This window comes from Castor canadensis, chromosome 13, assembly GCF_047511655.1.
Source record: "Castor canadensis chromosome 13, mCasCan1.hap1v2, whole genome shotgun sequence".
Lineage (NCBI taxonomy): Eukaryota > Metazoa > Chordata > Mammalia > Rodentia > Castoridae > Castor > Castor canadensis.
The window spans coordinates 1,038,192-1,063,032 of record NC_133398.1 but is presented as its reverse complement, the minus strand read 5'-3'; the positions used below and the strand labels follow the sequence as shown (position 1 = coordinate 1,063,032).

Genomic DNA, 24,841 nt, shown 5'->3' with positions numbered 1-24,841 from the left:
TTTATATCCTCCCCTGTGGGCACTTTCTAAGCAAATGGCCTGGCTCTCAGGGCCTCTGGAATTTATATCCTTCCCTATGGGCACTTGGAAGGGGTACAGGCAGCTCTCATTAGGCAGGTTGGCAGCACAGTGTGGACCAGCCAGATGGCTCGCCCACCTGCCAGATGGCAGGGCCACAGGAAACCGCCTCCAGTGGGCAGTGAGTGCTGCTGTTGGTCATCCACTCATGGACACATTCACTCACTCAGTAATCATGCTGCTATGTCCAGCTGACTGGATAGCACAGGCTCCATTCAGATAGTCCAGGTTCCACCAAGGCCCCTTGGCAGGCCCTGGTTGTAGGCACAGAGCACCTGAGGACCTGCTGGGTCACAGATTTGCCTGCTGTAGCAGGTAGCCAGGCATCAGCAACCCACACACACATGGGACAGCAGGAACAGGACTCAGGACATCAGAGCCATGCATGATTGAGTCTGTTCAGCTCCAAGGACTAAGAGCAGTGAGGACAGGGTCAGGACATCCTGGCCCCTCTGACCCCACTGCTGACCTACCAAGTACTTTGAAGAAGCCACATTGGTCCAGAAGTGGCCAGGTGAACAGCATGTCACTGACTGAATACTAGGGCAGATGCCAGCCCTGCTTCCCTGGCATTCTTGCTCCTTATCCACAAACTTGTTCCTGCGGGGAGGTACAACAGTCTCCAGCCCACAGGTGAAGAGCTGGGTTCGGAGGTGCAAGACACTCCCAGATCCACACAGCAAAGCCGACTCTGGGCTCAGAACCCCAGGGGAGCAGTTGACATGCACAGATACAGTATCCAGTCAGACCCGCTGGTGGACTGACTTCCTCTCTTTCCTCCCAGCATAGGCTACAGGCCAGTGCTCCCCACGAAAACCAGGCACAGTCTAGTCTGGGGACTGGATGGAGGCAGGGTGGCCAACAGGACTGGGCCAAGGATCCAGGCCTCCCTCTGTCTCAGCCAGCCCCAGCTAGGCTCCCAACACGCCCTCTGACTTCAACAGAATACTCTAGATCAGCTCCTGCAGGCACAAGAGCAGAACCAGGGTCCTGCATGGTCCCTGGGATCCTGGGAGCTCTGGTTACCGCTGTACAGGGGGACCCTGATACCCTAACTGTCTGACTTTGACTCCCTGAACCTCAATTTCTCTAGGTGCAAAATGAGGTTAAAGTGCCAACCTCTAGGGACTGGGCTGAAATAAAGTGAGGTCTAGCAAGTGACAGGTCCCCCACAGTGCCAGACACAGGAAGCCCAGAGACAGGTCCTGCAGGACCCACACCTCCTCACACCCCAGGGCAGAACCTGAAGAGGAAGAGCTGGCCAGCAGCCCCACACAGCCCTGCTGGACAGAACAGTGAGGACAAAGGGCCTCCCCTCTCTCCTCCTTCACCTAGCTCTGTCCCCACCTCAACTCCCAGGGCCTAGGGATCACACTGCAGGTACAGTTTGAAAACCACAAAACAGATATATCTCTGGAGCCACCCTCAATCCTTTTTTTTTTTAAATAATAATAATTATTATTATTATTATTAATGTTTTGTTATTCATATGTGCATACAAGGCTTGGGTCATTTCTCCCCCTTGCCCCCACCCCCTCCCTTACCACCCACTCTGCCCCCTCCCTCTCTCTCCCACCCCCTCAATACCCAGCAGAAACTATTTTGCCCTTATCTCTAATTTTGTTGAAGGAGAGTATAAGCAATAATAGGAAGGAACAAGGGTTTTTGCTGGTTGAGATAAGGACAGCTATACAGGGCATTGACTCACATTGATTTCCCGTGCGTGGGTGTTACCTTCTAGGTTAATTCTTTTTGATCTCACCTTTTCTCTAGTACCTGTTCCCCTTTTCCTATTGGCCTCAGTTGCTTTTAAGGTATCTGCTTTAGTTTCTCTGCATTAAGGGCAACAAATGCTAGCTAATTTTTTAGGTGTCTTACCTATCCTCACCCCTCCCTTGTGTGCTCTCACTTTTATCATGTGATCAAAGTCCAATTCCCTTGTTGTGTTTGCCCTTGATCTAATGTCAGCATACGAGGGAGAACATACGATTTTTGGTCTTTTGGGCCAGGCCAACCTCACTAAGAATGATGTTCTCCAGTTCCATCCATTTACCAGCTAATGATAACATTTCATTCTTCTTCATGGCTGCATAAAATTCCATTGTGTATAGATACTACATTTTCTTAATCCATTCGTCGGTGGTGGGGCATCTTGGCTGTTTCCATAACTTGGCTATTGTGAAGAGTGCCGCAATAAACATGGATGTGCAGGTGCCTCTGGAGTAACAGTCTTTTGGGTATATCCCCAAGAGTGGTATTGCTGGATCAAATGGTAGATCAATGTTTAGCTTTTTAAGTAGCCTCCAAATTTTTTTCCAGAGTGGTTGTACTAGTCTACATTCCCACCAACAGTGTAAGAGGGTTCCTTTTTCCCCCGCATCCTCGCCAACACCTGTTGTTGGTGGTGTTGCTGATGATGGCTATTCTAACAGGGGTGAGGTGGAATCTTAGTGTGGTTTTAATTTGCATTTCCTTTATTGCTAGAGATGGTGAGCATTTTTTCATGTGTTTTTTGGCCATTTGAATTTCTTCTTTTGAGAAAGTTCTGTTTAGTTCACTTGCCCATTTCTTTATTGGTTCATTAGTTTTGGGAGAATTTAGTTTTTTAAGTTCCCTATATATTCTGGTTATCAGTCCTTTGTCTGATGTGTAGTTGGCAAATATTTTCTCCCACTCTGTGGGTGTTCTCTTCAGTTTAGAGATTATTTCTTTTGTTGAGCAGAAGTTTTTAGTTTTATGAAGTCCCATTTATCTATGCTATCTCTTAGTTGCTGTGCTGCTGGGGTTTCGTTGAGAAAGTTCTTGCCTATACCTACTAACTCCAGAGTATTTCCTACTCTTTCCTGCATCAACTTTAGAGTTTGTGGCCACCTTCAATCCTACTGGGGCTCCTGATCAGAGGAAGGTGAGCAGCCCCACACACACCAGTATCTAGGGCCAGTAGGGGCTCCTATCAGGCAGGGCTGCAGTGCAGACCAAGGGACACAGGCTCACCTCCTTCAGGAGCTTGGCACACTTCCCTGCAGGACAGGGAAGCATGAGGTTCAGGCAGGAGGGCGTCAGAGCCCCCCACAAGGCCCAGGCAAGGGTTCTCCCTGAAATGCCTGTACTCATTGTGCCGGGCCAGCAGGTAGAGGCCTGTGTCTTCTGTCAACTTCCGGAAGCTCCAGAAGCTCGCTTGTCCTCATCCTCAAGGCTCCGAGCTGTGGGGCTCAGGGGAGCAGGGCAGGCAGTCCCCAGGGAGGGCAGCATGTGACACAAGCCCCACCCTGGCCAAGCTTACTGAAGTGTTGAGCACATGGAATTCCCTGCCTCGAAGAACAGGGTCCCCTCAAGATGCCACAGTGTCTGGCATGTGGATCTCCCTGTCCTCCAGGAGCTAGCTGTGGGGTTGGGCACACCAAGAGGGGGGACCTTGAAGGCTCTGTCTGCAGGGTCACATTGCATCCTGTCCCTGCCCAGAGCCTGGATTCGCCCATGATGTCCTGGGCGCCCAGAGAGGCCCTGGAATGCTGGTAGGGTGGGGGGACCTGGGGCCTGAGGAACCCAGAAACAGCACAGAGAGCCTTGAGGCAAGATGTAACTTGTAGGATTGGGCAGGGCAACAGAACTTACCAGGAAAAGCAAATACCCCAGGACATCTCTTTCTGATCCCACTAATTTTTTTTTTTTTTTTTGCTTCCTGAACTGTATGACAACAAAACGTACATTAGGAAATGGGCAGCTTACCTTAAAAGCAACTGAGGCCAATAGGAGAAGGGGACCAGGAACTAGAGAAAAGGTTAGATCAAAAAGAATTAACCTAGAAGGTAACACACACGCACAGGAAATCAATGTGAGTCAATGCCCTGTATAGCTATCCTTATCTCAACCAGCAAAAAACACTTGTTCCTTCCTATTATTGCTTATACTCTCTCTTCAACAAAATTAGAGATAAGGGCAAAATAGTTTCTGCTGGGTATTGAGGGGGGAGAGGGAGGGGGCGGAGTGGGTGGTAAGGGAGGGGGTGGGGGCAGGGGGGAGAAATGACCCAAGCCTTGTATGCACATATAAATTTAAAAAAATGTAAAAAAAAAAAAAAAAAAAGGAAATGGGCAGCTTACGTCCCACCTGCGGGGCACGTTCCTCAGGTGGTTCCTGTCTTCAGAAACGGTTGGGGCAGGTGGGTGGGAGCCAACCAGGGAGGGACCACACCCAGGGCATCTCACCTCCTGTGAGATCTGCCCCTACGCCCACCTTCTTATAAATCCATGGGGATTCGTCAAAATCCCGTGCTTCTGTTTGGAAGAAAATGCAGAACTAGAAGCCTGGGTCTGACTTTCTCTGGGGCTGGGGGTCCCAGGCAGGTGGGCACAGGGAGGACTGGTCCACACCTAGTGACAGTCCTATAGCTGCAAAGGATGCAGCAGGGTCTGCGCCCAGGCACCCAGCCACACATGCCTCTTTGTCACTCAACACAGTCCCACTTGTGCACAGCCAGCATTCTCCTGTTCAAGATAAGGCATAAGCGCTCCACTCTCCTGGGGCCTCAGCACCAGGTTTTGATCTGAGGCCACATGGACTTCCCACCAGAATCCTGCAATCTGGAGAGAAAGATTGGAGCTGTCTCTCACTCTTGAGCGCCAGGTGAGATTCCATCGTTGGGCTCCAGGAGGCATTTCAGAAACCCCAAAGCAGAAGCGGGTGAGAGCGGACACGTCAACAAATGGGCACAAGACTCAGAGTCAGGGCAGCAAAACGTCTCAGAACCTACTTACCCCCAAAAATTGTCCTTCCCAGGGGTCCCTTCAGACCATGTGGAGGACAGCCTCCCCATCCAGCCATCTGGAGCTGCCACAGGGCCAGCTCCCGGCCCCCCAAAGACAGTCAGCTTCTTCTGCTCCTCAACAGAGAGTGTGGGGAAAGACAAGTAGAACCTGACTCTCCTCGATCTGGGAACTGGGGCAGAATGCGGAAAACAGCAGCAATCAAGGGCTATGCAGCCCCGGCCCAGTGGAAAAGACAGGGCGGGCTCTGGGCTTCCCCCAGTGAGGAGCCATCAGCAACCCACCCGGAGCCCAGCAGTGGCATTGGGAGAACCTTATGCAGACACAGGCACCAAGGAGGACCAAGGAGGGCTCCATCTGAAACTTTTAGAAACTGGTCACTGTTACAGGACAAAAAGAATCTGTCTGGCCCTCAGCCAGCACACTCAGGAAAGATGAGTGCCTATAGGGAACCTAAGCCAGCAAGCCACCATCCCAGGAAAAGCCTCCTCTGGTTCAAAATGCTTGGGGAACCAGAAGCTGGTGGAGTGGCTCAAGTGGTAGAGTGCCTGCCTAGCAAGTATGAGAAGTATGAGTCTCTGAGTTCAATCCCCACTACGGCCAAATAATAATAATAATAATAATAATAATAAGCTTGGGGCCAGAGTCCTAGGGGAGTCCCACTGATTTGAGGAGGGCCCATGCAGGACCCTAAACCTGTAAAACTCCAAGGACCCCAAGGTGGCCTTAGCAGCAGCCTCTTGCTTGGCACAGGCAACCCATAAGAGATGTCAGGGCTCTCAGCTGCCTGCCCTCGTGGGGAGCTGACCAGCATGGGTCCTGGAGCCCCTGTGCCAACACCAACTGGGATTTACATGGAAGGGGCAGGAGAACCTGCAGTAGCTAGATTCCCCACCAAGTCCTGGTGGTGCCTCCAAGCTAGGAAGGAAAGGTGCCTCCTGTGGGTCTAGGTCCACCCAGACCAATTCCCCTTGCACCCCAAGGGTACCCAGCACAGGCCTCAGCAGCCTGGCCTCCCTCCTAGTCTGATTCGCAGCCTCTGCTCGCACAGTGCCTGGACTTACATTTGGAGAGTGTGCAAACATGTGCAACTACCTGGGGAATGTCACAACAAATATGGCTGCTGGCTGTTCAGAGGTTCCTGGTGTGTCTGCTCAAGTGCCATCTGGCTCAGTGGTGCCCGAACCAGGGAGGGGCCGATCTGGGCTGGACAGCAGCCACACCTGCTATGCCACCTTCCTGCTACACAGACAACACTGGATCCTGGGGTGGGGCTGCACCACTCTTAGTCCCCACCTTCTACAGCATAACCCAGGCAAGCTCCTTTACCTCAGTTTCCCCATCTGTAAAAATGATGAATTTTAAGACACAGACAGCAGGGCATTAAACACAGGTGACAGAGAGACCTGCATCACCTCCCAGGTGACACATGCTTCTTAGACATTGCCTCCAGAGACACCTGTACTCCCGGCACCCTACCACTGCCACCTACATTCATCCAGCAAACCTTGAACAGAAACACAATCCTAAAATTTGCCAAGCAAGCATCTCTCAGGTCAGAGATTATTTTTTTAAGGCAGACAATTTTTATTTTTAAAAACAACTTTATTTGTGACACATACTTTAAAAAAAAACTTTCACCTTCTGGAAATTAACTAAAAAAATAATAATAATAAAATTTTCCTTCCACATTCCCATTCCCATGAATGAAAGGGGGAAAGGAGACCAAAGGGGTCCTTGGAGCACCCTAGCCAGGAAGCCCTGCTCCTAAAGGGCCAGAAAAAGTGACAGGGTTGGTGCTGGTGACACACAGGGACAAGGGTTGAGATCCTTGTATAGCAAAGTAGTAGATACCTTGCAACTGGGAGGGGCCCCAGAATGCCCAAAGTAACTCCTACCCTAGTCAGTGTCCCTGGTCCTGAGGGGGCAGCCTCTGACCTTCAGGGCCTCGATAAAGCACCAGGCTTGGTCAGTTGAGAGGAAGGTCCTGGCCACTGGAACCCATTCACCAGAGGACCTGGGTGGCTGTGGACCCTGAATGGGCTGTCAGGCAGGTATAGGGGAATGAGTTAGGACCAAGATGGGCCAGAGCTGGATGGTACACTGGAGACCAAGAGCAATCACCCCAAGAAGTGGAAGGGCATAGGGAGGCCCTAATCACAGGGTGACAAGTCAGGGTACCTAGGTGGCCACAGAAACAGACTTGGGAGGATGGAAGTAGGGTGGTGACACCTGGTTCTCTGGGTGACCAGTGGCAGGATGAGGGCAGTGCCCCTCAGGGCTGAGTGCTGCCAGCTCCTGCCCTTTGTGGGCCACAAGCACTGATGAGTGATGGACCAGAACCTCCAACACCTTCCTGCTTCAACTACGTGCCCTTTGAAGTCTAGGCACTGGACCCCTCAGGAGAATGGAACACAGTGACGTGGCAAGGACACCGGTAGTGATGGTCCCTGGGGAGGGCCTCCTCTGCCCCTCCCATCTCATCCAGGGACAATGCAGAGCCGTGGAACCTGGCCCTTTGAGTTTGAACCACAGCCTGGCTGCTTGCTAGCTCTGTGGTCTTGGATAACGCCCCACTTCAGTATCTCAGTGTCTGGATCTGAGAAACAGATGGCATGGCTATGTGCCCCAGGAGTCTGTCATGGAGCGTGTGGACCCACCGGGCAAGGTGGAGGGAAAGTGCTGGCTACAACCCTGACCCATTTCTGGATCTCCAGAGGTGTAAATCGTGGTAAAGATCGCAGCAGTGGTGGTAGGTAAACCCCTGACTAGCCCAGCTCCACAGCCTCCTGCCACTCCACCTGCAGCTCTGCAGCCAGCCTGTGCCACCCAGCAGAGCCCCAAGGGCCAGGGCCTATCTTCACAGGGCGCCTCAGCATTTCCATGGTTGTGAACCCATGGGGATCACATAGGGGGCACTCAATTCTCTCTGTGGGTGTAGACCCCCCACATGTCCCAAACTTGGCCACAGTCTTCAGCCTGCTTTACAAAGAGGACTCCAAGTACCAGAGTCCTCTTTATCTTACCTCCCTGCCTCAGTCTCCCCAAGAGGACTGGGGTCAAGACAAGGCCTACTGTGCCTCCCTCAAAGGCTTCTCCAGAAAGGTGAGGAGTTGTGAGACATCTGTGCAGGTAGAGGATGTGTATTGAAAGCTGCTGAATCATGGGGGTGGGAGGAAGGGGTAAGAGAGGGTAATGGAAGGGATTGAACAGACCAAAGTAAAGTAGATTCACAGAAGGGATACACTGAGAAACACCTTTGAACATCAACTTAAATATTAATAATGAAGGATAGTTATTATTTTACAGTAAAATAATAGGTACAGTGTGGGGAGGCACTAGTGGGACAGGGAGGGTGAAGGAAGGAGATTAAGGTGAGGGAATATGGTTGATAGACTTCATATACCTACGTGAAATAGAACAAAGAAACCATGGAATTGCTCTAAGTGGGTTAAGGAGAGGGTTGAGGGGGAGAGATCATGGGGGTGGTCTACTCAATGTACAATATAAGCCTAATCAGAATTGTCACTATGAATCCCCCCTGCGCATATCATAACAAAAAAATTATAATAAAAATAAATACATAAAATGGACACATAAAAAAGAGGTGTGAGGCTGCAGAATCTGTTTACTGGGAGGAAGGAGGAGGCCTACAGGGGCTGGGGTCAGGGCATGGTGGGAGAATTGAGATCCAGGGTGGTCCTCGAGGGCTGTGGACCTCACTCAGCTCATGTGGTGGTAAGGTCTGCTGCTCCTGTCTCACCCTGCACAGCTACTCCATCCACCCTGGACAAATGCCCCTGCCACTCTCTACAAGCTGGGTACTACTCCCCACAGGGCTCTCACCCATGAGACCTTAGTCTCCACCAAAACTTCTATCTGGAAACACACACACACCTACCATTACTGCCCCAAGGCCCCAGGCTAAAGAACACAACCTTGGTACCAATGCTGCCCCACCTGCCCCAGGGGATCCTAGAGACCAGCCATATTTCTGAGTCCCTCACTCTTGCAGGGAAAGTGACACCCAAGTTCTGCCCAGCCCTAAGTGACCAGAAAGCTTTGAAGGGTAATTGGGCATTGATTTCCTCCCCTCCATACATTTCCAAAGCCACAGTGGTGAAAGACTTAAGGGCTGAAAGGGTTATCTAGACCCACAAAAAATTAAAACAGCCTAAACACTGCCCCCAGCAGCTCAGGTAAACAGTCAGGGAGAAGAGAGCATGGCCAATCTGAAGCCACAGAAAATGAGGAGAACAGGATGACGACCAAGGCAGGCTACAAATCTGAGGAATGCCCACCCTGGGAACATCAAAAGCCCCTCTCCCCACCATGACAGGACAGTCACTGGGTCCCCCTAGATGCTGGTGACTGTCACACCTCATCCATTCTTCGTGGTTTTATGTGGTGCTCAAATTCTTGGTGGTGAACTTGAGTTAGGGACCAATGGCTTTCCAGTCAGGTATGGTGAGAAACCACCTGCATTGGGGTCCCAAGGGCTTCCAGACACAGCCCTGTGGTAGACAGTGAATGACAATCTGCTGTCTCTTCCCTGGTGAGGGAAAGAGGCCATTCCAGGGTAGGATGCAGGCTCAGAGGCTATGGGGACACAGGATATAGTGGACTGAACAGTGTCCCCACCACTTCACCTCCACCCAGACCCTCCAAGTAGGGTCTTGTTTGGAAATGAGGTCTTTCCAGATGTCATTAGTTAAGGAACCCAAGGTGAAATCATTCTGGATTTCGGGTGACCCAAGGACAGGTGTCCTTATAAGAAGAGGGGAATTTAAACACAGATGGGCAGAGGGAAGATGCCAAATGATAAGCAGACAGAGCTTGAAGCAATGCTGCCTAGGCCAAGGAGTGCCCACGACTCCCTAGAGCCATGGGGAGTGGGAGAGGCTGGGAGGGTCCGCTCAGAGCCTCCAAAAAGAACACCCCGCCTACAGATATCTCAGTCTCTGACTTCTGGCCTCCAGGATTGGGACAGAATTCATTTTTGCTATTTAAGCCACCCAGTTTCTGGTACTTTGTTATATCAGTCCCAGAAGTCAGGGCAGGCTTCCTGAGAGAGGTAATGTCTCAGGGACTGCCAGAGAAAGGAGGTGGGGTCTACACAACAGATCTCAGGGTAAGAAGAAGGGGGCCAGAGGCCAGGGGCAGCCCACACAAGGCAGAGAACTCACCATGCCCTCCACTGTGATAGGGCTGGAGCGGGTCTCTGTGGGTGCCTGGGTGCCTCCTTGCCTAGGAGAGCACACATCTGCAATGGAGACATTGTGAGCTGTGCTTCTGGGAACTTCCCGCAACCTGCCTCCCTCCCTTCCCACATCCTCCAGCCCTGGGTGCCTGGGTCCCAGAGAGGGACAGAAGACCCTCACTCTCCATACTGCCCAAAACCTCTCCTTGGTTGTGTTGGGGAAAGAAAGGGATTGTGGGGCAGGAAGGCCTATAGGGCCCCCCACCCACCCCTAGAAGACCACCTGCTGCCCATGCTACGCAACAGGGAAGGAGGACCTGTGGAATAGGGGAGACTGGGCTTGGCAACACACCAGACTTGGGCAGCACGACTGTCATGTCATCCAGGAGCCCCACGGTGGGGAGAAGTCCCGGAAGACCTTCAGGGCCTGGGGGCTGGCATCCTGAGTCCATCCTGGGGCAGAGCAGAGGTCACCATAAACCCAGCTACTCACGCGAGTTGTGGCAAGGCAAGGGAGAAAGGGGGCAGGGTCTCCTGGCCTCGTTCCACTTCCCCAAGGGCTGACAGCAAGGCCGCCACCCGAGGTTAGGCAGGTTGGGCCCTGCCCCCAGGCAGAAACCGTCCAGAGTTCCCCTCTTCTAATTCACAGAAGGCCATGTTGGAGGCTGGAGTGGCCGGGTATCTCTCAGGCCATTTTCATTTTTCTGGTCCCCACTCCTCCTTAGGCATCTTCCCTTGAATGATCTTCACCAACCCTCCCCCATCCTCTCCACCGTGGGGAACTCCAGAAATTAGAGTAGCATCAGTCTCAGCAGGGAGGCTGACAGGGAAGGGAGGGTCCCCACTCCAGAAAGGAACGTGTGCTGTGACTACCTGACCCTCGGGACCCTTCCCACCAAACCCCCCTGCCTGCCCCCACCATTCAAGGCTCAGTGGGGTCCCTACCCCCTAGACCTGCAAAGGCCCAGGCTGATGGGGGCAGAGGAGAGTCTTAAGGAGCAGGACCTAGGGAGAGGGTGGAGAGGGCAGCCCTAAAATTGGCCTAAAATCAGTGGGTGCGGTGCAGGTCTAGCAGTTGAGGCAGAAAAGGAGGAAGGAGGTGTTGGAGAAGAAGATGGGCGGAGGAGGGAGGAGTGGGCAGACAGAGGAGGGGAAGGAGATGGGCGCTCACTGTAGTCGCACCATGGTGCTGAGCGCCCCCACCAGCTCGCTGTAGATGTAGACCAGTGCAAAGGAGCTGTAGTCCATCTCAGCCATGTGCACATCCAGGTAGCCCAGGGCTGCGGAGGAAGCCACAGAGACATGGACAGGGTCAGGCACCAACACCCCACACCCATCTCTGCTGCCCAGAGGGCAATCCGGAGGGTGGGGGAGATAGAGCTGCGGTCCATGGGTGGAAGGACTCCTTACCCCTAGCAACTCCTCGATCCCCCAAGACCTACCTGGGACTCGGAAGTGCCCCTCAGAGCCCACCTTCTGCCCTGGGCGTGCACAACTGGTCATTCTCCATGAGTTTGCTGGTCTCCTCCCCAGCCCATGCAACCCACAAGTGGCTTACCTCGGGAACTCCATGTGGACGCTGAGGTTGCCCTCCCCTGTGGCATTGATGGTGCTGATGGACATCAGCAGGTGGTCCTTCTTGCTCAGGAAGACTTTGCAATCAGAAACCATGGCAACAATGTGCCAGAGGCCTGAGAACTGCAGGACGGCTTGGTGACCCAGCAGGTCAGACAGCCAGTAGCTGGATCTCCTTGCCCAGAGACCCCAGGGACAAGTCAAGGACCAGAGAGGCAGGGGCCTATCAGAAGTCACACAATGAGGACCTCTGCCAGCGTAGACCAGAGCCCCTGTTCTGCCACTGCCTGCTGTGAGCCTCCTTCCCCACTCTGAAATGACTGCTGCGCTAGGTCATTTTGGATTAAACAGACCTCAGGTCTAAAGCATTCCCCAGCTGGCCCACAGCTAGCAGCAGCTCCTGTTCTCAACCACATGTTCTCCCAGCAGTAGCTCAGTCCTCACCCCATCCAGGCACAGCATGAGGTCCAATCAATACCTTTTGAGCATCAAAGTCAGGCTGCACCAGGACCTCAGCTTGAGCTGTAGACACCCAGAGCAGCATCAGAACCCAGCTCAGTAGGGCCAGGCCCATCCTCACACCTGCACTCCAGTCCCAGACCCCAGATCTCCAAATCCCAGCTGCCCTGGGTTCACGGGAGGAGCAGGCTAAGGAGCCAGCAGAAAGGCACCTTGGAAATCCAGTCCCCCTTTGTCTATTGTTTGGCACAGTCACTCAAGTGTACCCTCTGGTCCCAGGGGTCACTTCCTGGAGGGCTCCAGACAGCCCGGCTCTTCCCTGATGCAGCGGCTGAGGATATGTTCCCAAACCTGCTGGTTACATCACCAGTCCTGGGCCCAGCATAGCTGGCCACAGAGCATGGCAGAGGCCTGGTCATGCTGTCAGGACTTACACCCCAGGCACCTCTGCTCACCCCCAGCCTGGCAGAGGCTGAGGGCCTAGGCCTTGGAGTGCATCCATCCGCAACTCGGGGCTGGACTCAACACTGACCAGTCATCCAGAGCCAGATACCGTGCCAGCGTAGCTATGAGAACAATGTGGGCACCCTCCCTCCAACCCCCACCGTTCCCGTACAGTCACTAGCTGGGATCCCTGAAAGCAGGATGGGAAAGGAGGGGCTGGGCAGCACAGAAGGCGGATTATGCTATCGGTGGCCGCCTTATCACCAGTGTCAGAAGTGTGCGGGTGGGAATGACGTCAGAGAGGCGCCAGGGCTGGAAGAGGCTGGAGCCAGGGAAGGACAGTCCCCAAAGACCACCTAGAGACCCTGGGCCAAGAACAGCACATGGCCTGGGGTTTGCCTCCCAGACGCCTCTAGTCAGGAGTGAGGGCTGCTGGGAAGGCCAGCACCACAAACCCTCCGGAGTGGAAGGGGGCACTGGGTCAGAGAGAGACCCTCAGTCCCTGGCAGAGAGGAAGGAAGCAGCCAAGGTGCCTCCTCTGTGGGGTTTCACAGGTGCAAGTTTCTCTGCCAGGTCCCTACCAGGCTCACCTGAGTCACAGGACAGAAAATGAAAGCTTTCCAGGAAGAGATTTACAAAACACAGTGTGACGAAGGACTTGGGCAGAATCTGTGAAGAACTCTCAAGACTCAATAGTAACAAGCAAGCAACACAATTCACAAAAGAAAAAAAAAGTCCAAAGATTTGAGGACATTTCACCAAAGAAGACATCTAGGTGAGAAATAATTGATCATCAGGGACAAGCAAGTTGAAACAAACCATTTTGACAGCCAGCTGCATACCCCTAGGAATGACTGAAATTTTTAAATAAAACACTGTCAAATCCCCAGTGTTGGAGAGGATGAGAAGCAACTAGAACGTCCCTGTGGGGAGAACAAGACCACATTCTGGAAAACACTTTGCAGATCCTACTAAGGGAAGCGTCCACTTGTACCAGTTGTGTGGACAGTGCTGGTCCTAGGCATTTACCCGAGAGAAGTGACTTCTCGTTCACACCAAACTTATGTATGACTACTGACAACTTAACTCACAGTCAGTCACTGAAAACTAGAAACAACCAAATGCCCTCCGCTGGGTGGACGGAGAACAGCCGTGGCCCAACCCTACGAGGCATAGCTTCTCAGGAATAAGGACGGAAGCGTCGATTCCCGTGGTACTGTGGCTGCATCTGTGCTCATCAGCTGAGTGAAAGGAGCCATTCTGAACAGGCTTCAGTCGCGTGAGTCCTTTTACGTGACATTCGACAATAGGGCAAACCACAGGGGCAGGGAATGAGCGGCTCAGTGGCAGCCAGAGTCTAGGAAGCAAAGGGATACAAAGGCAGCTTTGGGAGGTGCTAGGAGTGTTGTGCGCTGGACAGTGGCAAATCCATGACTGTCCAGATTTACATGGCTGTGCACCAGAGAGGGTGAATTGTACTGTCTGTGAATTAGGACTTAGTCTTTTTAAAACTTTTACAATGGTTCCCCTCATATGTGCTTTTGCTTTTAGAGATTTCATTTATCCAAAGTCAGCCTGTATCTGAAACTACTAAATAAAATTCCAGAGATAAACAATTTTTAGGTTTTTAGCTTTGCACTATTCTGAGTAGTGTGATGAAATCTCACGAGGTCCCACTCGTGTGTGTGTGTGTGTGTGTGTGTGTTACCTGTCCCCTGTACACACACCCTGAACTGCAGACAGCAGAATCCATGCTTGGGGAGTTTAGGGTCTGGCATGTGCAGGTACTCCCTCAGTATCTGTGGGGTGAATAAGTGATGGAGGAATGGAGTCACATTGACCTGAGGGTCACTAAAGCCTGGGATCTCTGTAGTATAGCAGCATTTGCAGCAGGACAGGGCTCCTGTGACAGCATCTGGCCTGCCTGGTCCAAGAGAGCAGCTGGCACTCCAAGTTCCAGACATTCAGGGCCTACCAGTCTCCCCCAAGCGTCCCGCACAAGTATGGCTACCAGGGCCTGACACGGGGTGTGGCTGTAGCTGCCGAAAGGCCAGTGCACATCCTGCTGTGTCCTCAGGAGGCCTGTGGGCACAGCTTAGGATGAGCAGGTGGAGATGTCCTTAGGTACAGCACTCACACCTGGAACTGGATGCCCTGGACTTTCGAGAACCATGGGCAGGTGCAGACCCTGAAGTAGCCCCAGGGTGGCAGCAAAGGGCATTCAGTGGACTCATAAGGTACAGCAAAGCTCTGCCCCTTGTCTTTCCCCCAGCTCAGCTAGGGGAAAAGCTAGGGGGTGGGCAGGCACTTAGGGTCCAGTCAGAAGAGTGAACAGAAACAATTAATATAAAAAAGGTCATGAGTGATAAGTGGGATAACAACTGAAGGACCAGGACCCACAAGGTGGGGAAAGGCTGCTCCCTGTTGAGCTAAAACTACTCAAGGGAGGACATAGCTATGTACCCTGGATGCCAGGGACGCTTAGTGCCAAAGAAACTGGCTCGAGGGGGCTGTACACCACAGGGTATGGCACGTCAGGGATACCCACACCACCAACCAGGGCCCAACCCAGAGGCTGCTGGGGAGCAGGGGAAAATCTGCAGACTGAGAAAGTCTCTGGCCCCTCTGGCTGCCATCTGTGCCCTCTGCTAACAAGGCCTGACACAGCACCTGAGGCCCATTAGAACCTGCTGCGGGCCTTCCTCCCAGTGCACCCATCTGTGTGTCTCCCACTCCTGTGGCCTGCTAGCTCTCTGCCTCACTGCATTGTTCATCAACTCCCCATGGATCAGTAAGAAGCAAATCAAGTAGTGACCATCTGAGCCACAGTGGGAATTCTCTTCTGCTGACTGCCTGGCAACAGAACAGGCTCCAGCCAGGTTGTGAATGGTCCACTTTATTCCCAGACCCTTTTGTCTTGCAGCTTGGGCTGCCATGTAAGAAAACCAAGGATCCCCCCAACCCAGGCCACAGCTTGGCAGATCACATGCGGACTCTCGGGTTACCCATTGCAGTTGAGTTTGTCTGAGTGGTCTGGCAGTCACAGAATCCTGCAGATGGGCAGCTTCAACAGCAGACATTTGCTCCTCACAGTTCTGGACACTGCAAGCCCAAACTCAGGGTATTGGCAGGCTGATTTCTAGTGGGGCCTCTCCACTGAGCTTGCCCACTGTGTCCTCACCTGGCCTTTCCTCTGCGGAGCTCATCCCTGGCGCCTTCTCCTCTTCTTATGAGGACACCAGTCCTACTGGCTCAATCTCATGCTCGTCAACCTTAGTCACCTCCTTAGGACCCTGTCTCCAAAGGCAGATCATGAAGTAGGGACTCAACAGAGGAATTGGGGAAGGCAGGGGACACCACACTTCAGCCAGCCCAGCCCTGGCCCCAGGCATGGAACAATGACTCCGGGTTCTGGGAGTAGATGGTACGACCCAGTGTTACATCCCTGCTGTGTGAGTCAGGTCAGCCAAGGCCTTGGATGTGAAAAAGGACCAAGAGCCTTCTGTGTCTTTACTGGATGGCTAACCACAGGCCCAGTGTGTAAAAAAATGATTTATATTAGTTATCTTCCTCATTGCTGTGACAAAATACTCGACAGAAACAACCTAAGGGAGGAAGGATTTGTTTTGACTGACAGTTTCTGAGGGTTTGGTCCATGGTCACCAGACCCCTTTCATGTGGACAAAACATCATGGCAGCAGAAACACATGGTGGATGAGAGTTGTTCCAATCATGGAAGACAAGAAACAGAGAAAACAGGATACAGGAAGAAACCAGGGCAAGATATAGCCCCAAAGACACACTTCCCACTTCCTACCTTTCACTGCCTCCCAATAATAACGCTATACTATGAATTCATCAAGAAATGAGGTCAGAGTCCTCATGGTCTAATCGTCTCTGGAAATGCCCGCACAGATGCCTCCAAAGATGTGCCTTACTAATCCCATAGCCGATTCTCCATCCAGTCAAGGTGACAACTAAAGTCAACCTCACATGATTGTTTTGTACCACCAACTTTGGGGCAGTTTGTTAAACATCCATAGATAATAAAACAGAAACAATGATTTCTAGAAATAAAATCAAAACCAACATACACAAAAAAAGCAGAGGAAATGTTTGTTGTTGGCCAAAAATTGGCAGAATTAAATCTTGGCAAACTTTGAGTCTGCAAAATTTGATCCAAGAAAATTTCACTGGGCAGAATTATCAGGAGCAGCCAGTGTAGTATGGAACACATGAAACTTAAATGGGAAAGAAAGTCTCCTGACTTGTGGGTTTTCAGTAAAGTTTTCTTCTTGTTGTTGCTAGCAGTGGTAGGGATTGAACCCAGGGCCCCATGTATGCTAGGCAAGTGCTGTACCACAGAGCTACATCCCCAGCCCACTAAAATATTTTAAAAAGGGGAAAATCAAAAATAGTTTAACCACACATTACACAAAACTGCAATGCAAACGCAGGAACAGGCAGGCCATGAAGGTGGGAAGCCTGCTTGCTCTGAGCTGGCAGGAGCAGGTCTGCCAAGGCAGTAGCCACTGATGGCCTGAGTAGGAGCAGCATGTGGGGGGCCAGGGACTGAGGAGGAAGAGGTGGGGAGAGTGACTCTGACTGCAGTGCTTTCTGACCAAGAGCAAGGAAGACTGGCAGCTCCTTCCCAAGCTCCAAACAGTCTCCTCCCTGCCCCAGCAGTGGTGCTGGTGTAGAGTAGGCAGGAGGCAGGGGAACCAGTCACCCTCAGCTCTTCTGTCCCCAAGCCCTGGCCTTCCAGAACCACCCTTTTTGGACCAGCCCTGACTCTGCAGTGCCTGGGCCCCTGACCTCATCCTTCTTGGGTAACTAACCATGATGGCACCTGGCATAGTGGGTTTGGTCAAGGTGGCCACTTCTGCAAACCCAGCTGGCTCAGGTGGACACTGTGACGCTCACCTCACCCACGTGCCCCTTCAAGGGAGAGCTTGCTACCAGCAGCTGGAAGCCTGGTCAGCAACCCACCATCAGCTCCCAGCCCCCTTAAAGACCATCTTAGCCACAGATTGCTGCCTGGTCCAAAGGTACTCACACTCCAGGGTAGCCACAGCCAAGGGACATAAAGGTGTGGCCAGTATAGCCTGTTGGGCACACTCAGAGGGAGACATCCTAGCTCCCAAGCTCCCCATGGGGCTGGCTGCTGCCATTGTGGATCTGCCTTGTGATCTGTCCACACCCATCTCTGTGCCTTCCTGTCCATGAGTCTCCATCCCAAGCCCAGCCCTTCACATCCACTCCACACACTAAATTTAGAGTTGGCACTAAGTTGGCCCAACCTGAGAGTCCACATCTGAAATGATGCAAGGAAGCCAGTGCTTAGAGGGGCTCAGTGAAGGGGACACGACTGGACATCCTGGGTGCAGCTGGGATTCTCACCAGATGGTTTTGGTTCATGGGGCTAGAGGAATGAGCTTGGAGGAGGTTCCAGCTTCACTGACAACGGTACTAGACACACAGATTGCTACAGGACAGCAGGACCCAGAGAGGGAGGCCAGGGGGTCACACTTGATCATCGAAGCCAGGTGGGAAGAGGGGGCTCCTTGGCCTCAGGAACTAGACCTACAGAGAGTTCTGAAGACTGGCAGTAAAACAAAGACTGTCTGGGGTAAAATGGACCTACACCTGGTTCCATGAGAGGAGCCAAGGGTGGACGAACAGGTGGCCAGAGCAGTCGCCCCATCTAGAACCTGACTATTGAGCTGACTCTAGGCCTGAGTCAGTGTTTGCACTGGGAACCAATGGCCCATGTGAGGCCGGGCAAACACAGGGCCCTTCCCTCCCCAGCAGGCACCATCATCCAGAGAACAGTGGTACATCCACGGGCTGCAGTATCCAGTGTCACCCATGAGGGCCCAGGCAGTGCTTGGCCTAAGCCCCAGCCCAAGGTTTCTGAACACCCAGTCTGCATGGGTGGGGGGAACTGGGGACACCCAGGGAGGAAGCTGCTGCTGGCTCCCTAGGAAGGTTGCTTTCCTGCTGACTCTAAAGGGGTCAGTACTGGGGCAGGAAGGGCAGCACACAGCAGGAAGTTTGGTTCAAGAGACAGAGGCAGAGGCAAGGGTCAGAGAAGAGGGAAGTGGGCTCCACTGAGCCAAGGACAGGCAGGGGAGGGCATATCTGGGGCATAGCACACCCCGCCCGGCCTACAGGCAGAGAGGTTCAGGGAAACAGGATGTGACCTCAGAGCCCCCTTCTCTATCTCTGTGATTTAAAAACAAAACTTTGGTGCTTTTACACGTTTTCCAACTCATCTACCATGAGCATACCTTATTCTTAGAAAAAAATAATACCTTTTTTTTGTAAGTGATGGTGGCAGCGATGGGGAGCTCTGCTCAGGGCTCTGGGATAGATGGGTTGGTGGCTTAGGTGTGTCAGGCTCAGGTGCAATTATTTCTGTTACTTTCTCTCACAGGTGAGAAAGCAAAGCTCAGACAGGCAAAGGCACTTGCCAAAGGTCACACGGCAAGTGAGGAGCCTCAGGAAGCTGAGACCTGGCCTGATTCTGACCTTAGCCCCATGCGATCTCCAGGACAAGCAATGGCCAAGGAAGCTGGGACTCTTACATCTCCTGGTTCCCTTTCAGGGAAGAGCTATTGGGTCAATAGCTTCCCCAAGTGGTTGGAGAAGTGTTACGCTGAGGGTAATACCCACCAGACCAGAGCACAGGGCCTACTGGGAGCCCTGGACACAGCAGCTGCCCAGAGGCCAGCAGAGAGCAGGCTGGCTGGTTGGGAGGCCAGGAATTGGAGCTGGGCAACCAGGCCTGGGATGAAGTAGTCTGTCACCTGGAAGTCAGTACCCTGGCTGCAACCAGAACATCTTTTGAGAGGGCTCCACACCCTAGCTGGATCCACTGCCGGGCCACATCCTCTCCAGCCTCCTGTCCACTCCAGACACACAGGTCCTTGTGGGCACACCACTTGCTGGCCATTATGGCCCTGATGCTCCCACCCCAGCCAGGCCAGCCTGAAATAGGTAGACGGTGGGCCTGCAGGGCAGTCAGAATGGGGATCGAAGCCCAGCTCCCTGCTGTGCCCAGAGGCTGACTGATGCCTCTCTCCCTCTCCAAGCCTGGGGGTCATCATGTCTTCCATGCACATGATGGAAGGCGGTCAGGAGCTCTCAGCACAGCACCTGGCTCCAAAGCTGCTCAGTAAGTAGTAGCATCATCAAGCTAATGTCCTGCTGTCCCATCCCATATTTCAGGGAAGGTCTTCAGGGATCTTCTCATTATTGGGCTTCCACGTTTGCTGGGAGAAATTGCCCCCACTAAGAATAAAAAGAAGAGAGCTGGCAGAAGAGCTCAAGTGGTAAAGCGCCTGCCTAGCAAGCACGAGGCCCTGAGTTCAAACCCCAGTGCTGCAAAAGAAGAAGGAGGAGGAAGAGAAGGAGAAGAGAAAGAGGAAGGTAGGAGACAGAAGAGAAAGGGCAAAGGAAGGAGAATAGGGGTGTTCCCATGTCCCTAAGTCCCCAGAACTGACAAGAGCCAGCGTCACGCTGAGCACAGCACATGTCCATCTGCACACAGTCCCCAGAAGGTTGGGTAGGGCAGTACACCCGCCTGCTGCGAGGGAACTGGGTGCAGAGTGGGTTCATCTGGTGGCATGCAGGAAGTGCTGTGTCTGCCCTCGACTTGGGTTTCCTTTCCAGGGAGAAAAGCTGAGCTATGAAGAACAGGAGCTGAACCCGCCCCAGCAGGCAGCTGGGCAGGGAGGGACCTTCACCTCACACCTCATTCCCACAGTGTAACACAGCACAGAGGACCCAGCGCTGGACCGGGTAGTCACTGCTCTGCTTAGAGAAATGGGGTGTCCTGCCCTTCGGGCCCTTGTATCCCTGCTCTGCCTCTGCCCCTCGCTGATCTTGGGCCAGGAGGGAGGCACCTGTCCAGGTGAGATGGGCCTGCTCAGCTGTGTTGACACTGCACACGCACATATATGTGCACGTGCAAGGTGCAGGACGCCTCCAGCATGCATTCGTGGCAACAAGCGGTGGAATGAGAGGAGTCAGCCTGGGAACACCTCTGGTGCCTGGCTGGCACCAAATGACCTTCTTCAGGAATGGGTGGTGCAAGAGAGGGTGTTCTTTAGCAGTACCCTGAGGTCTCACCCTCTTCTGTTCTGTACAGATGTGAAGATTGTGGGTTTGGGGGCTCAGGAAAAGGTGGCCATCATCCAAAGTTGCCCTGTCTTTGCTGGCCTACCAGGGCCCAAAGGAGAGCCTGGCAGCCCTGCTGGAAGAGGTAGGGGCCCAGATCCAAGGGAGTATCTCCCCCAGGCCAGCCCTCCCCCTACCCTACCTAGGAGTCTAGCCAGGTGTTTGCGTTTGCAGGACAGCGGGGGCCCCCAGGCAGCCCAGGGAAGATGGGACCAGCTGGCAACAAAGGTAGGAGGGGCACCTCCCATAGGTCTGTCTGCCCAAGGCCCAGGCAGGACACAGGAACACAGCCAGCAGCACCCCATCCCCCACACCCTCCTCCCCAGGCTCTGACAGGCTTTGTCCCTCCCCACTTCCAGCAAGGCTGGGTGCCCAAAGCTCCCTCCCACCAGCCCTATGCTCTCTCACACATGCACACATGTGTGCACACCCACACAGCTTTGTAGGGAAGAGGAGCTCCCTCCCTGGGGAGGCCAGCACTGTAAGAACACCCATTCTGCCCACAGGAGAGCCAGGAGATATAGGACCCCCTGGAGACAGAGGTGAGCATGGTAACCAATGCCAACTTGGTAGGGGACAGGAGAAGTAGCTCCAGGTGGAGAGGTGTGGGCTTGGGGTCTCAGCAGCTCCAATGGAAGCCTTCAGTACAGAGAAAGGAAGTGGTGCCTGGACTCCATCTGGTCCATGGGATGGGGACAAACAGTGTCCCTGGGAGGGACCTTCAGCTCTCTACCCAAACCATATCCAGATCTCACTCTGCATGTCAGAGTGTTGAGGACTCACAGCCCAAAGAGGAGGTTGAATGCTAGAGGGGTTTGAGGCAGAGGGCATGGGTGGAGCTCCAGTTCTGGGGTCCAGGCTGTGTCATACTGTATCTCTCCAGGGGAAAAAGGCGCCAAGGGAGCTTCAGCCTCACTGGGTGAGGACATCCCCAACCCAGGACCCTGGAAAACTTCAAGCATGGCTACCCTGTGGTTATGGGCCCCAGGAACACTTGTATGAGTAGGATGGTAGCAAGAGGACAGCAGAAAGTCCCCAGGACCAGTGGAAAGGGGGATCACCTCCACCCACCCACCACTAGCCCAGCTTCAGGGGTTGAACTGTCCTTGGGGAGTCCCAGCACCCACCCAACCTCCTAGCCAGCACCCTGACCTATCCTAATGGGATCACAAAGAGGACGAAACCCAGGGGGGAAGCCAAAGACCCCCAAAGGAGCCTGAAGCAAAGGGTCTCAGTGTGCTGGTATCAGAACCACTGATACCTCCTCTTCATGGAGGAGCCAGTATCAGTCATGCCAGGTTGCCCATGGGGGTGCAGGAAGGGGCACATCTGTGCGGGGGAGAAATCAACAAAGAGAAAGACAGTCATGTCTCCTGCCCAGGGGAAAAGGAGCTGGGGGACATGCTGTGCCAGACAGGTGAGTGGTCTCCCACCCCGCCCCTCCCACCCTACCCCATCCAACTGCCAGGTTGAAGTTTGGACTGGGGGGCTATGTGTAGATCACACCACACTTGGACTCCTGCCCTGGAGCACACCCAAGGTGCTGGCCACCCCCACCCCTCTTTCCGGTGGCACAGGAGCCCGGAGCTGCAAGGATGTGTTGGCTCAGGGGAACTTCCTAACTGGGTGGTACACCATCTACCTCCCTGACTGCCGGCTGCTGACTGTACTGTGTGACATGGATGTGGACGGCGGAGGCTGGACTGTGAGTAGAGAGCCTCGACATGGGGTGGGTGAGGTTTGCTCAGGGCAGTCGCGCTCGGGAGAGCCTAAGGCAGGAAGCCACTGAGAAAATAAAGTGCCTTCACACAGGAAAAGCCTGAGCATCCATGAACTAGAATCTCGATCCCTATAGAGAGGGGTTCAGAACTGAGCGGGCGGTAGGACCCAGACAGTCGCGAAGTATGCATCAAAACATCTGATGCCCCTGCCTCCTACCCTGGACCGCTGGAGCCTGCAAGGCACCTCTGCACTCACTGTGCCACCTGCCTCTTCACCACTCATCTACTAGCTGTCTCTTTATGATGTGGAGAAAGGAGGCAGGACCTCAACTTGTCCCCCACCTTGAGGCCTTGCTCCCCATTACCCGACACTCCTGTCCTCAGGCTGCCCTACTACCCCACAGGTTTTCCAGAGACGAGTGGATGGCTCTGTTGATTTCTTCCGGAACTGGGAATCCTACAAAAGAGGTTTTGGAAACCTGGGCACAGAGTTCTGGTTGGGCAATGACTACCTATACCTGATCACAGCCAAAGGTGAGGAAGTGGCACCTGGGCCAGCACCAGGCTCCCCACCAGACCCTACCCACCACCCAGCCTGAGGGCTCATTCCTTCCCTTCCCGTCTTCCACCCACATGGCCAGGGAACCATGAGCTCCGGATTGACCTGAGGGATTTTCAAGGTGAAGCCTCTTATGCCAAGTACAGCTCGTTCCAGGTGTCCGGAGAACAGGAGAAATACAAGCTGGTCCTGGGGCAATTTGTTGGAGGCACTGCAGGTAAACTTGAGAGAAAGTTTGAGACCCTTGTAAGGCATGTGGAAGGGGTGCCACAAGCTATCCTCACCTGCCAGGAAAGGGCTCCGCCTGGGCCCTGGGAGCTGATAAGTGCATGTCTTTCCAGGAGACTCCCTGGCGAAACATGGGGACATGCCCTTCACAACCCATGACCAGGACAATGACATGAACAGTGAGAAAAATTGTGCATCTGTGTTCCAAGGGGCCTGGTGGTACAAAAACTGCCACCAATCCAACCTCAACGGACGCTATCTGCCTGGCTCCCACGAGAGCTATGCAAATGGCATCAACTGGCTGACTGGCCGGGGCCCCAACTACTCCTACAAGGTGTCTGAGATGAAGATCCGGTCAGTCTAGGCCACAAGAGGACCAACCAGCTGGCCTGCACCTCCACCCCTGCAGCTGTGGATGGATGTGCTGGGGTTGGAGGTAGAGACACTGAAAGAGATCACATGAAGCTGAAGCCCATGCTGTCTGTGTTGTGCTGTCTGCTGTGTGCCCCTCACTCCTTCCTGGACACTGTCCAGCATGTGACCAGTGTGTAAGAACTACTGCTGCCTGGCATTAATAAAGATTGGAAAAGCACGGTAGAAACCTGAGACCCAGCAGAGGGCCTGATAGGGCAGAGCCCAGGAGGTGTGTGCAGGTAGAAGGAGACCCCCAGACATCTTTGCCAGCCTTGAAACTGAGATCCAGTGGGCCACTAAAACCACCAATTCCCAGACCACCAGAGAGGAGAGAGGAAGGAGACATCCAGATCTTTCAAGGGCCTACTTCCAGAAGTAGACCCTCGGCAAGGATGGAGAGGTACTGGGGAGCCTAGTTCAGCCCCCGCTACAGCCCTGCACACACCTTGGACAGAGATACTAGGGCATAACAGGGCTTGAGTGCCCTCCCCCACAGCTTCTTCTGACAGAGCAGCTCTACAGCCACCCTGGGCATGGAGGTGAAAGGGCAGAGGGACCAACACTGGGCTCAGGCTCAGAATACCAAGGGGCAGGCAGGCAGATGTGAGTGGGTGACCTCAGGAACCCTTGGAGGATGGTGGGCAGGACTAGTGGTCCTGCTAGTAGGCAGAAGGGAAGCCAGCCAGTACAGACATCTGGAACTCAGCCAGAAGGAGCCCAAAGGCCATCGCCCCACACATAAGAGGAATCTTGAGGCCCAAAGGGCTGAGAACTGGCTGAGACCCACACCTGGTTCACTTTCAGGAGACAAGCCCAGCAAGGAGTCCCCACGCCTTACAAGGTACAGAAGGTGAGGACTGGAGTGCAGTCAGGCAGCTTTGGGGCAGGAGTGGCCAGGCCCAGGCCAGGAAGGGCAGGGCCAAGAACCCACATGGAAAGAGTGCCCATATGGCTGAGCAGGCCAGGAGCTCCCTGACCCTCACCGACCATGCACCCAGCCCAACAGAAGCCGCAGGGCCAGGTGGGGATTCCCGAGAGGAACGCAAAACGATGTGCAGTAGGCAGAGGCCCAGGTCCAGGAAGTAGAGATGACACTTTGGGCTCCCTGTGAAACCTGCTAGCCTGAGCCACTCAGGCAGGACCCGAGATGGATGGTGCCCTAGGCAGAAGAGGCCCAAGGCATGGGGAGAACTGAGGGTACTTTATTCCGCGTGGA

At 53.6% G+C, this 24,841-nt stretch overlaps 2 protein-coding genes across 6 annotated transcripts; one reads left to right on the top strand and one right to left on the bottom strand.

The window, feature by feature from the left end:
- Positions 1-11,026: 11,026 nt before the first annotated feature.
- Lcn15 (lipocalin 15) lies at positions 11,027-12,163 on the bottom strand. Its single transcript, XM_074052616.1, has 4 exons — positions 12,098-12,163; positions 11,603-11,742; positions 11,487-11,548; positions 11,027-11,324 (listed from the first exon to the last, which is right to left on the bottom strand). Exons 1-4 carry the CDS (start codon positions 12,161-12,163, stop codon positions 11,212-11,214), a joined length of 381 nt encoding a protein of 126 aa, XP_073908717.1. The 3' UTR covers positions 11,027-11,211.
- A 7,662-nt stretch (positions 12,164-19,825) lies between these two features.
- On the top strand, positions 19,826-23,812 carry LOC109692940 (ficolin-1). Of its 5 annotated transcripts, XM_074052803.1 has the most exons (11): positions 19,826-19,953; positions 20,197-20,437; positions 20,675-20,788; positions 20,878-20,931; positions 21,210-21,245; positions 21,587-21,622; positions 22,085-22,120; positions 22,203-22,408; positions 22,829-22,958; positions 23,066-23,200; positions 23,325-23,812. In XM_074052803.1, exons 2-11 carry the CDS (start codon positions 20,350-20,352, stop codon positions 23,573-23,575), a joined length of 1,086 nt encoding a protein of 361 aa, XP_073908904.1. In that variant the 5' UTR covers positions 19,826-19,953; positions 20,197-20,349; the 3' UTR covers positions 23,576-23,812. The 5 variants fall into 5 exon arrangements, with proteins under 5 accessions (XP_073908904.1, XP_073908905.1, XP_073908907.1 ...); XM_020173913.2 differs by lacking the exon at positions 19,826-19,953 and having other exon boundaries at positions 20,105-20,437; positions 22,281-22,408; XM_074052804.1 differs by lacking the exons at positions 19,826-19,953; positions 21,587-21,622 and having other exon boundaries at positions 20,103-20,437.
- Positions 23,813-24,841: the final 1,029 nt, after the last annotated feature.